The 12,869-nt window shown below is 40.4% G+C and overlaps 1 protein-coding gene across 4 annotated transcripts in view; it reads right to left on the bottom strand.

Annotated features, from left to right (window-relative positions):
• Positions 1-3,274, bottom strand: part of maco1b (macoilin 1b) — a 104,820-nt gene extending 101,546 nt beyond the window's left edge. For 3 of the 4 annotated variants that reach the window (XM_060847215.1, XM_060847217.1, XM_060847218.1), the window contains exon 1: positions 2,935-3,216. In XM_060847215.1, coding sequence (XP_060703198.1) covers positions 2,935-3,014 — 80 coding nt within the window. In that variant the 5' untranslated portion in view covers positions 3,015-3,216. The other variant, XM_060847216.1, reaches the window with a different exon arrangement.
• Positions 3,275-12,869: the final 9,595 nt, after the last annotated feature.

Here is a 12,869-nt window from a genome sequence, read left to right as displayed (position 1 = left end):
ATTTAAGTTACCTCCAGCCTGAGATGAATGGGTTAAATGTTTTGACATAGTATTTTTCAACTTCAATGTAAACAATCAACCATGATTCAATACAGTGCAGTGATATGAGTTTTAAGCCATGGCAGGAGCAATATGAAATGACATGTACTAGTGTTGAATCATAAATTAGATAAGAAATTATTTTCTTTCCTCAATGCACAGGTATTCACAAAGCATTGAAATAAATCAGACCAATCTTCCAAAGTGAGGGTCCTCGATACGGCTCTCAGTGGCATGGTATGTGGTCATGGTCAATGAAGACGACACAATCTCAACCAAGAACATTCACTAAGAACTGTTGCAATAAAAACTGTCAAGCTATCATCTTTGCACTCACCATCATGCGAGTTCAGTTACCAGATGAATTTGCAATTCAAAGTATGTCTCAGAGTTTCAAGTTTAGACTTACAGCAAATTTGCATTGCAATATTGTGGACAATAACAACAGTATAATCACTGCACATTTCAAAACAGTTAAACACTTTATTGTCTCTGCAGTATCAAAAGTCTCCTATATCTGTGCACCTCACCAGATATAAAAATTAGATTCAAGTTTCCTTTTAGCTAATCCCAACTTCAGCTTTATTAAAAATATTTACTTTACAGCCACTGTCTCAGGCAACTCAAATTAGTTTTACGTAAGCATTATTCATTCTAAACATTTGTGCATTAACATCAGTTGTATTTTGGTCTAACTTGCTAAATATATCAGTGTTGATGAAATAAATAGGTATGGTTTTACAAGTTTATTGCTGATCAATGTTAGGGCACGTTCACACAGCAACACCTCTTTCAATTTAATGCTCTGCTGTGATATGAGCAGTTGTCATCAACTGTAAGGCTCCCAGCATCTGGAGGCTTGACAGTTGAACCCAACTGCAGTAAGAAAAAAAGCACTCAAATTCAGTTACAGAAGGACAAGGAGTAACTGAAAAGCTGGTTCAGTTTCTTTCTACACTAGTTTGAGATAACATTTTTGTCTCAGGTGTAACTAACTTTAACCATGTAAATCAGCTAGATTACCAGTCAAGTATTAAAAGATAAACAAACTAACTGTCACATCTACATTTAACTGAATTCCAAGTCATCAAACTTCCACTGTTATATTCAAACACTGAAAGTAGATCCTATGCGCAGCATGAACTACAACTTTCCCCTTCCCACATCCATACAGTGGAAGTTTCTAACTATTCCCAAAAAAAAAACTTGCTTCTCATTATGAAAACATCAGAAACATACTTCCAGTGGGGATAAAAATTTTCTACTTAGATTGCATCAACCTAGCCACACCATTGTCTTACAATTTCAAGAACTTTATACTACCACCACTGTTGAAAAGCTATCAGTTGAAGATCTTGTTTGTTGACAACAGCCTCTCAACTTTTACCTTAAAAGTGCAGGTCAGAGTTTCAAGGACACTTGGTGTCACCTTCATATCAGTGGTTGTGATCTCACCAAGTTGGAAGCATGCAAGATCAAGCCACACTCAAAAAACGAGATTACTAATCCAAATAAAGTCTCATGCAGTGCTCAAAAGTGTTGTATTTCTGTTGAGATGTACACCTGAGGTCATGTATGTACTCTCATGTGTACATAAAAGGCCCAAAAGCACTATTTTGAACAGGGAGTTCTGGTGATTGGGCCAGTATTCACTCAGACAATGCCCATTAAAATAAAACTAGTCAGTCATTCACTTGACTTCTCTATGGGATCTTGTTGTGCACAAACAGGCCATCATGTACCTCCCCACTTCAATAATGATTTTAGTTCAAAAAATATTTAATTGGTTTTGAATTATGTTCCATAAATGCAGACTTTGATCATCACAGTTGCACACAAAAGTATGTTGGATTTTAAATAGTTCTTTGATATACAAAATGCTAAAGTATTAGGATTACTAAGTACTTTAATTTTACAACATCTGGAATAAGATCTCATTCAAAATAAAACATGGCAGTTGAAACATTAAATGCTAATTTAGTAATATTTTGCCATGTTTAATCTTGACTGGGAGAAAACAAAACAAATATAAATTTCATGGTACAATTTCTACTTAAAAAAAGTGAAATGCAGAAACTAAAAGACACTTTTACATAGACAATACAAAATTGCAGAAAGCCATGATGTACAACAGTTGATTATTACTATCAACTCCTCCCTTCATGAAAAAAAATCAATTCTGTAAAACTGTTAAAAATTACCTACTCGGTCATAGTTGAAAGTGACATCATTAAAACTGAATAGGCAAGGGAGGAGGGAAAGAAACTTGTCCATTGGAATAACAAAAGAAAGAAAGCACAGGCATTTCAGAATTGTTCACACCTTTGCCAAATATCAATAAGATCAAAAACAATACAGGATAACACTTTTCAAAATTGATCAGTCATGTCCAACACCAAAGAAAAGTAATACAGTACAAAAGATAGTCCACAATTCAGATCAGAAGTGCATTAGAACTTTATCTGGTCAGAGACCAGAATGTGACAGGTCTGACTGAAGTATGTAACAGCAGCAGCCCTCTGCTGCACCTCACTCTGCTTTCATTACAATGTCATTAGAAAACAGCAGCACCACAACAGATAGAAGCACTCGTTCTAACCATTATTTGTTAAAAAAAAAGTATTATACAAAAGACATATTTCCAGAACATCCGAAATGAGAAAATAATGCTGTTTCCAAATACCTCCCCTCCCCCCCGCCCTCTCTATTACGCGAGCCCCAGGCTTCTCTGCGGCCTAGTCTAAGGGAAACACACCCAGAACCAGCGCCAGCAAACGCTTCCCTCACTATGGCAGGGTACCATTTATTTTCATTAATAACGACTAATAATAATAATAAACCTTTGTTATGGTGTCGAAGGTTTGCATTTTGTGCGTGTTTTTTTTTCTTTGTTACCTGCCGTATATCCCCTCGGTGATTCTGTTCCGTTTTAACGGCCTCCTGATCTTGCTGCAATCAGCATTGCGCCTCTTCATTGTCCTTCGCTGCCTTTCCTTTCTTCAATACAGTTTCCTCTTTATTTTTTCCAAATAAATGTTAACATAACAAATGGGGGGGAAAAATAAATTAATTCCGAATAACGTTAAATTCTGAAAATATTTTTTCCCCCCTCATGCCTCCCCTCCTTTCGCCCTCCATCCGCTTTCTTCTCCTTTCAAACAAAGAATTAAATCAAATGAAACCAACCCCTTTCGGTCCAAGCCAATATTTTCTCTCGGTCTCAGGCTCTTGGCTAGCAAAGGGGAGAGGGCGGGACTTAGGCCGCTTGTCTGGCCTCGATCACTATTTATTAACACTCGCCGGCTGACCAATAGAGGACGGGTGTTTCTGATTGACATGTCCAGTCACTAATCAGCGCCGGATGACCCGTCAACAGGCTGCTGCCAATCATCCGAGATGACCCAATGGTCGGACGTAAAGGGCGGGCACTGGGCGACGTCAAGCGGACGGAGCGAGGAGGGAGGGTGGGCATTGGGGGACGGGGAGAGCCTGGTGTTCGCGCAAGCGCACCGACCGCGGTGCGTCGCACAAGCTTAGTTAGCATGATTGGCGGGAGAGCTGAGCAATCGCCGCCACGCAGACTGAGTACGTCCGGCTATCCGCTGCCAATCCGCAAAGGGCAAGTAGGCGGGTAGACGGCCGCCGCCAGGTTTGGTTGCGGTGTGTCGCTGGGAGGCGCAGTGCCTGGGGAGTGCGTGGCTGCTCTTCCACGTATGCAGGTTGTGTTTCAAGTTACAGGCCAGGGTCGGGAGGTGGTAGGAAAAACTCTAATGTTGAACTTGGCAATTTTAAATCCACTTCATTCCCTAAATAGGAAACGAATATTCATGTGATAGTTAATTACAGTGAAATTATAAATAATATTTTGTTCAGAGCAATCACACTCAGTATCTGAACCAATAGTGACTTCCCTGCATCTGTTAAACATATACAGGAGCTAAAAAAACCTTTGTCAAATATCACCTTGCAAGGTGGTTTTGTTCACCAAATACTTAGATGAGCTTTCAAAAAGCATTAATTGCACAGAATAGTGCTTTAAAAATACATATATGATGATTATAACTCTCCCAACTGGCCCTTATTTTAAAGGTGAAACCCACATTCTCAACCAGCATCTGTGGTTTTAATCTGAGTATTTTCAAGTGTGGAATGCAATTTTCTACATCAGCTGCCTGAGCTGATGTCACATCTTTATTTCGTTCGCAGTTGTGACTGCTTTTATTTAGGATGGGCAGACACCAAAGCTGAATTCGAACTTATTCTATGGGTGCTTCCTCAGGATTGTGCATTCTGATTTGTGATTATTTAAATTGCAGAAGACTCAGCTTTGTTACTGTGATCCCATGTGATTATTTCAGATGCATCATGTACATATCTATGACAGGAAGTTTGGGGTTCCCCTAGGAGCCATTGTATGGCTTTCTGAATTTTATTTAATTGCTTTTCTTTCCATTGCCGTGAACTTTTCTGTTATTCTTGCAATTTGTGTCAGTTTTATTTTACACTGCATCTGTCACAATTTGCTTCCCACATTTTATGTACATTTCCCCTTCACACTCTGTTTTTCTACTCTCATTCTGGAATCTTAGACATCTGAGGGAATGAGTAGACTGTGACTAGAATCTGCAACCTACAGAAGTAGCTGGAGTCAGCATCTGACAGTGAGAAATGGTGGAATCATCAGTCGGAACATGTAATGGTCTGCTGGGCTTGAAAAATGTTAGGATGAAATTTGGCCAGGCCTTGATTACAAGGGTATAGAAAAATGTGGGTGAAGGAATTGATTTGAAAAGTGTAGGCAAAATGTATAAGGAGGTTAGAAAAATTTAGTTAATTATAGAATTTATTTTATTAATTACATAATACATTGGAAGGGAAATGTAATATTCACTTATAAAGGCAGCCTTTAATTTCAAATTATTCAGTTGCTTCAATGTGTCACCTGGTTAGCATAGACCAATAATAGTACCTGATGTACTACATGTAGAAGTCAGCAACATTAAAGGGGAGGATTTTACCACCATGCAATACAACAGGAACTGAGTTTCACATCGTATTTGACTCCTATAGATCATGTGAGAAGATGGGCCATTCATGATGGGAAATTAAATTATTCTTCCAACAATATTCCACATTACAACATCTCCCACCATCTTTTAAGATCAACAGCAAAGTCCTTGAAAGTGTCCTCCATTTTCCATATCTTAGGAACTTTCTGTTGATGAAGAACAACGTAGATGACAAAAATCATCATCAGTGCTCAGGATAAGTGTATTTAAGAATGAGGAACTCAACCTTAAAGCTAAGGTGAAGGTTTACTGATCAGTGATTCCCAATTCCTGCCTGCTTTGGAGACTTAGCCAACTAATAGCAGGCACCTCAAGGCATTGGAAAAGTACCATCTGTGGTGCCTTTGCATGATCCTCCAAATCTGATGGCAAGACAGATAGCGCAATAGCAGCATCCTCTGCCAAACCAACATGGCCAGTACTGAGGTGCTACTCACTCAAAAGCAGTCATATGTGACATGTCATTTGTGTGCCTGACACTAAGCTTCGGAAGCAACTGTTCAACATTGAGCTTGATGATGACAGGAACACAGCCATGGGGACAGTACGATCCTTTGAGGGTGTCGTCAAACTATCACTGAAGAAATTAACATTCCCGTCAATTCAAACGTGCTCCTGGCTTGTGACCAATTAGCATGATTTATTCAGGAAGGCATTGAATATGTAGAGAATTGGGAGCATGCAGAAGCAAAGCTGAGGCATCAGTGGAGAGCACAAACCTACATGCTCCTAATCTGCCGGACGCTTTAAACACCACATTTCCCACAGTGTCTACAGACCCCACATGATCTGTGGCGGGATCGACAAATCACATTCAACCTGTCAAACAACACAAACTCATTGAATTGTCGTGCAAGTGAGTCACAGACACAAGATAAGTACTGACCAACACTATTGCTCTGTTTGTTGGTACGTTATGTATCAAACTGAATAAACCTGAAATGATTTTCTGAAACTTCAGAAAACATAAATCAGCTCCAAATTCACAGCCAGTTCAGATGGTTTTCATCCTTAGCTCTTAGTTGTGTGTTTACTCATAAAATTTCCCTCTGGTTAAAAAGTTTGCAGTTATGATAAAAATGAGGAACTGTTACGTTTTTCACCTTTTCCAGTCCTAATGACACTGGTGAGTCCCTATCATTTTTCTGTAGGCTGAGGATTTTCAGAACTTTCTCTGAGATGAGCGGAAATGGGATCTGAGAAAGTAGCTTTAAAAGGTATGCCCTAAGTTCTTTGTTGATTGGGACATGTCTAGCCACAGCTCTGCATGTGTGCCCCTTCTATTGTCCCTAGTTACTGAAGCCATGGATCCACAAGAGTTCTCGTTGCTGCTGATGGGCAGCAGCCGCACAATATCAATTGTGGCAGGCACGAACAGTCTTGAAGGCTTCAACAGGCTAGTAGCAGTCACCAAAATTTCTCCTCCAAATCTAGGGGCCTGTGCCAATTAGGGACATGGTTTAGCCCACTAAGTTCAGATCAAGAAAAGCTCTGACAGGTGAAGGTGCAGGAAGTGTAGGAAGATTCATCCCAATGTTTTGTTTTATAAAGTAAAATAAACAGGTATTTCCTTATTAATAAATTGTGTTTCAATTTCAAAATGTGTTACTTACATAATATAAATCATAATATTTCAACAAAGCATTACTGAAATAAAGCAATGTGATGTTAATTTAGATGTACTGGGCAGATATTAATGTGTAAATATCTACTACATTTACATGAAATTGTCCTGTTTTACTTAAACTAATATGTGTATTTTGAGCTAATTTAATACAATCACATTAAATTCCTCTTCAAATAATATTTGTAAAATATAATTTCAAGGTTATAATTTACCAGTTTAACTCATGCTCAAGAAAACTTTTAAAATATTATTCATTCCTGTCACTTGCTGCCAAGCAATGTCTAATCCAATGTCATTTTGGCTTGGGACTGAGGGTCATAGAGATGTGTAACACGGAAACTTCGGTCCAACTCATCATGTTGACCAGATATCCTAAATTAATCTAGTCCCATTTGTCAGCACTATCATATACCCACCCAGATGCTTTTTAAATGTTGTAATTGTACCAGCCTCCACCACTTTCTCTGGCAGCTCATTCCGTACACCCACCACCCTCGATGTGAAAAAGTTGCTAGGACCTTTTTAAATCTTTCCCCTCTCACCTTAAACCTATGCTCTCTAATTCTGGACTTCAGGAAAAGATCTTGTCTATTTGCCTTATCTATGTCCTCATGATTTTATAAGCCTTTGTAATGTTGCCCCTCAGCCTTCGACGCTCCAGGGAAAACAGCCCTAACCTATTCAACCTCTCCTTACAGCTCAAATCCTCCAACCCTGGCAACTTCCTTGTAAATCTTTTCTGAAGCCTTTGAAGTTTCACAACATCCTTCCAATAGCAGGGAGACCAGAAATGAATGCAGTGTTCCCAAAGTGGTCTAACCAATACCCTGTACAGTTGCAACATGACGTCCCAACTCCTATACTCAATGCTCTGACCAATAAAGGAAAGATTACAAAATGCCTTCTTCATGATCCTATCTAACTGCGACTTCACTTTCAAGGAACTATGATCCTGCACTCCAAGGTCTCTTTGTTCAGCAACATTCCCCAGACCTTACCATTAAGTGTGTAAGTCCTGCCCTGAATTGCCTTTCCAATATACAGTACCTCACTCCTTGGCCCATTAGCCCATCTGATCAAGATCCCATTGCACTCTGATGTAATCTTTCTCTGTCCAGTACCCTTCAAATTTTGCAGTCATCAGCAAATTCATTAAGTATACCTCCTATGTTCACATCCAAATCATTTATATAAATGATGAAAAGCAGTGGACCTAACATATTGTATAGTATTGCCTATGGCTAATTGTTTGCACATAATGTTCTATGCAATGTTTCACAAAGTAACCCAGCACTTAATTAATCAAAATGAAAACTGAATAAACTGGGATGCTAGAAATCAGAAACAAAAACAGAAATTGCTAGAAAAGCTCTGTTCTGAGGAAGGCTCACTGGATCTGAAACATTAACTCTGACTTCTCTCTAGAGATACTGCCAGATCTGCTGTGCAAAGCCCAGTTCTGAGGAAGGGTCATTCGATTTGAAACATTAACTCTGATTTCTCTCCACAGATGTTGCCAGATCTGCTGTGCTTTTCCAGCAATTTCTGTTTTGGACCTTATTGTATTGGACCTCTATATTATATTGCTGTAACTGTTGGATGTTATAAGACTGTTTTAAACTGTACCTTTTAATTCAAGGTAAAATGGAGCAGTTTATAGAGAGGAATGGGGAAATGTCTCCTGAGAGATAAGCTCTTACAGCTTCTTACTAATTCTGCCTGAGCCAAGTTTATGTTATGGCAAGTTTAGTCATATTGACTATTAATAGTCAGCTTGACTATGAATCCAGAAACAAATGTTTGGGGGACTTAGTTGAATCCTGCCACCACAGAGTGCAATTTGAATTTAATTTAAAATATCTGGAATTATGGATCTACTGATGACCATGAAACCATTGTTAATCATTGGAAAAATCTATCCGTATCTCTAACGTGAAATCTGCCATCCTCACCTGGTCTGGCCAACGTGTGACTCCAGATCCACAGCAATGTGGTTGACTCTCAAGTGCCCTCTAAAATAGCCCAGCATGCCACTTAGTTGTATCAATTGCTACAAAGTCTCAAAGAAATGAAATTGAACAGGCCACCTGGCATTGATGTAGGTACCGGAATAGACAGCAGCAGAAACAGCCCTGTTGATCCTCCAGAGTCCTCCTCTCCAACATCTGGGGTGGGGGCTAGTGCTAAAATTGGGAGAGGTGCTTGACAGACTAGTCAAGCAAAACCTGACATAGTCATACTCACAGAATCATATCTTACAGACAATGTCTCAGACCTCACCATCACAATCCCTGGATATATTCTATCCCACCAACAGGACAGACCCAACAGAGGTGGTGGTACAGTAGTATACAGTGAGAGGGGGTTGCCCTGGGAGTCATCAACATTGACTCTGGATCCCTTGAAATCTTGTGACCTCAGGTTAAACATGGGCAAGGAAACATCCTTTTGCTTATCAAGTACTGTCGCCCTGTGCCTGATGAATTGGTATTCCTCCATGTTGAAAAACACTTGGAGGAAGCACTGATGGTGGCATGGACGCAAAACGTACACTGCGTTGGAGATTGCAATGTCCACCACCAAGAATGGCTCGGCAGCTGTACTACTGGTCAAGCTGATTGGGTCCTAAGAAACCTAGTTGCTAGACTGGAACCAACAAGAGGGTAAAACATACTCGATGTCATTCTTACCAATCTACCAGCTGCAGGTACATCTGTCCATGACAGTATTGGTAAGATTGACCAATGCACAATCCTTGTGGAGACAAAGCCATGCCTTCACACTGAGAATGACCTCCAGCTTGTTGCAGGCACTATCACCATGCTAAATTGGGCAGATTTTGAAAAGATCCAGCAACTCAAGACTAGGCATCCATGAGGTGCTTTGGGCCATAAGCAGCAGCTCATGGCCCAGCATATCCCCAATGCTGGTTCAATGGAAACTACATGAGGGCATGCCAGGAGCAGCAACAGGCATACTTAAAATGAGATGTCAAACTGGTGAAGCTACCAACAGGACTACTTGCATGCTAAATTGCATAAGCAGCAAGTGATAGACAGAGCTAAGTGAGCCCACAACCAACAGATTAGATCTAAGATCTCCATCCTGCCGCATTTACAGTCGTGAAGGATGGTGGACAATTAAACAATTCTAGGCTCCACAAATATCCCCATCCTCCAACGATGAAAAAGTCCAACACATCACTGCACAAGATAAATCTGAGCATTCCCAGCATTCTTCAGTCAGAAGTTCTGAGAGGATGATCCATCTTGGCTTGTTCAAGTTGTCCCCGGCAGTACAAATACCAATCTTCAGCCAATTCGACTCACTCCACGTGATATCAAGAAATCATTGGAGACACTGAATACTGTATATAGGCTGTGGACCCTGACAACATTCCAGCAATAGTACTGAAGACTTGTGCTCCAGAATTTGTCGCTCCCCTAACCAAACATTTCCAGTACAGTTCTAAAAATGGCATCTTCCCTACAATGTGGAAGATTGCCCAGGTATATTCTGTACATAAAAAGTGGGACAAATCAAATCCGGCCAGTTCCCATTTCATCAGTATGCTCTCAATCATCAGGAAAGTGATGGAAGGTGCCATCAACAGGGCTATCAAGCAGCATCTCCCTGCGATAGCCTGCTCAGTGATGCCAGCTTGGGTTCCGCCATGGCCACTCAGCTCCCTACCTTGTTACAACCTAGATTCAAACATAGACAAAAGAACTATATTCCCTTGACATCAAACAATAAAAGAAGGCCACATTCAACTCAATGTGGATTCAAGGGAGCCAGGCAAAACCGGAATCAATGGGTATCAGGCAGCAAACATTTTGCAGGTTGCAGTCATACCCAGTACATTAAAAGATGGTTGTTGGAGGTCAGTCATCTCTGTTCCAGGACATCTCTGCAGGAGTTCCTCAGGGTAGAGTCTTAGGCTGAACCATCTTCAGCCACTTCATTAATCAACTTCCGTCCATCATAAGGTCAGAAGTGGGGATGTTTGCTGATGATTGCACAATGTTCAGTACCATTTGCAACTCCTCAGATACTGAAGCAGTCCTTGTTCAAATGCTACAAGATCTGGACAATATCTAAGCTTGGGCTGGCAAGTGACAAATAACATTCACACCACATAAATGCCAGGCTATGACATTCACCAATAAGAGACAATCTAAACATCACCCCTTGACATTCAATAGTATTACTATCACGATCAATATCTTGGGAGTTACCATTGGCCAGAAACTCAACTGGCTTCACCAAATAAAACCAATGGCGACAAGAGTACATCAAAGGCGAGGAACACTGGTGTGAATAATTCACCACCTCCCTCCTCAGAGCCTGTCCATCATCTACAAAGTACAAGTCAGGAATGTGATGGAATACTTCTCACTTGTCTTGGGTGCAGCACCAACAATAGTCAAAAAGCTTGACACCATCCAGGACAAAGCAGCCCGCTTGATTGGCACCAGATCTACAAACATCCACTTCGTCCGCCACCAATGCTCAGTAGCAGCAGTGTGTACTGTCTACAAGATGCACTGCAGAAATTCACCAAAGGTCCTCAGACAGCACCTTCAAACCTCTGACCATTTCAGCTGGAGAGACAAGTACAGCAGACTCATTGGAACACTACCACCTGCAAGTTTCCCTCCAAGCCACTCAGCATCCTCACTTGGAAAAATATTGCCATTTCTTCACTGTCGCTGGGTAAAATTCCTGGGATTCCCTCTTTAAGGGCATTGTGGGTCAACCCACAAGATGTGGACTGCAGTGGTTCAAGAAGGCAGTTCACCACCACCTTCTCAAGGCCAATTATGGAGAAGGAATAAATGTTTTTTTTTAAAAAAAGTGACCTGCTATAATAGAACAGAATCTTCAAATGAAACATATTCATGTAAAGCACAAGCTTTAATACCTGAAGATGTTCAGACTGAAAAAAATGGGAGAGAAGACCGAAAACAGGTGCTCCTGTGCCATTTGGAAACTGCTCAGCTGAGGGCTGATGAAGATGGAACCCTTGTTCAAGGAAAGGAAATGAAGATTGTGGAGAGGTGAACACTGAGGAATCTTCAGGGGTAACTTGCTACAGGAAATTACACTCAGAAAATTGAGTGCAGGGAAATTTGTTCAAAAAGACACTTAAACATTCACTCGAGAGTGGTAAAGCTTGAATATCCTGCTAATGCCCGGCATAGTTTCATTTTTTTTAAATGCATGACTCTGTTTCTATGGAGAGTGTAGTTTAATGCATAAGCATAGTGAAAGGTTTGCAGTAATGTTAAGTAAATAAGGAATATCCTATCTGTAGTTTTGTGTATGAATTGCTTAGTAAGTAATGTTTAGTCAATGTTGATTTTAGTTTAATAATAAAAATGTAATAGTTGAAATCTTGTCATGTAACTTGTGTAAGTCACTGGGAAATTTATTTCTCTTTTAATGTTATCAGCCTGTATAAAGATAGTAACAGTATGCATTAACTAAAAGGTAATACATTCTCCCTGTTTTGAATATTACCAGAATATAAACATTGCTAAAAGGAGGTAAGAGGTTATCGAGTTTTGAGAAAATTTGCAGCTCAGGTTGAGATTTTGGATGTAGGTTTGCTTTGGATTAGAGTGGTGCTGGAAAAGCAGATCAGGCAGCATCCAAGGAGCGGGAAAATTAATGTTTCGGGCAAAAGCTCTTCATCAGGAAGAGCTTTTTGTTTTTACCATACAGGTTTGCTTGCTGAGCTGGAAGGTTCGTTTTCAGTGAGCCTCCGGATGAAGCACTGGTGGTGTAGACCGCTTTTTATTTATATGTTTTGGGTTTCCTTGGGTTGGTGATGTCATTTCCTGTTGTGATGTCATTTCCTGTTCTTTTTCTTTGGAGGTGGTAAATGGGATCCAAATCAATGTCTTTGTTGTTAGAGTTCTGGTTGGAATGCCATGCTTCTAGGAATTCTTGTGTGTGTCTTTGTTTGGCTTATCCCAGGATGGATGTGTTGTCCCAGTCAAAATGGTTTTCTTCCTCATCTGTATGTCAGGATACTCGTGAGAGTGGGGAGTGAGTTTGACTGGGCCAACACATCCATCCTAGGACAAGCCAAACAGAGACACGTACGAGAATTCCTAGAAGCATGGCAT

The sequence above is a fragment of the Hemiscyllium ocellatum genome, chromosome 30, assembly GCF_020745735.1.
Source record: "Hemiscyllium ocellatum isolate sHemOce1 chromosome 30, sHemOce1.pat.X.cur, whole genome shotgun sequence".
NCBI lineage: Eukaryota > Metazoa > Chordata > Chondrichthyes > Orectolobiformes > Hemiscylliidae > Hemiscyllium > Hemiscyllium ocellatum.
Note: the sequence above shows the minus strand (reverse complement) of the source record. Positions and strands in the feature narration are given on the sequence as shown.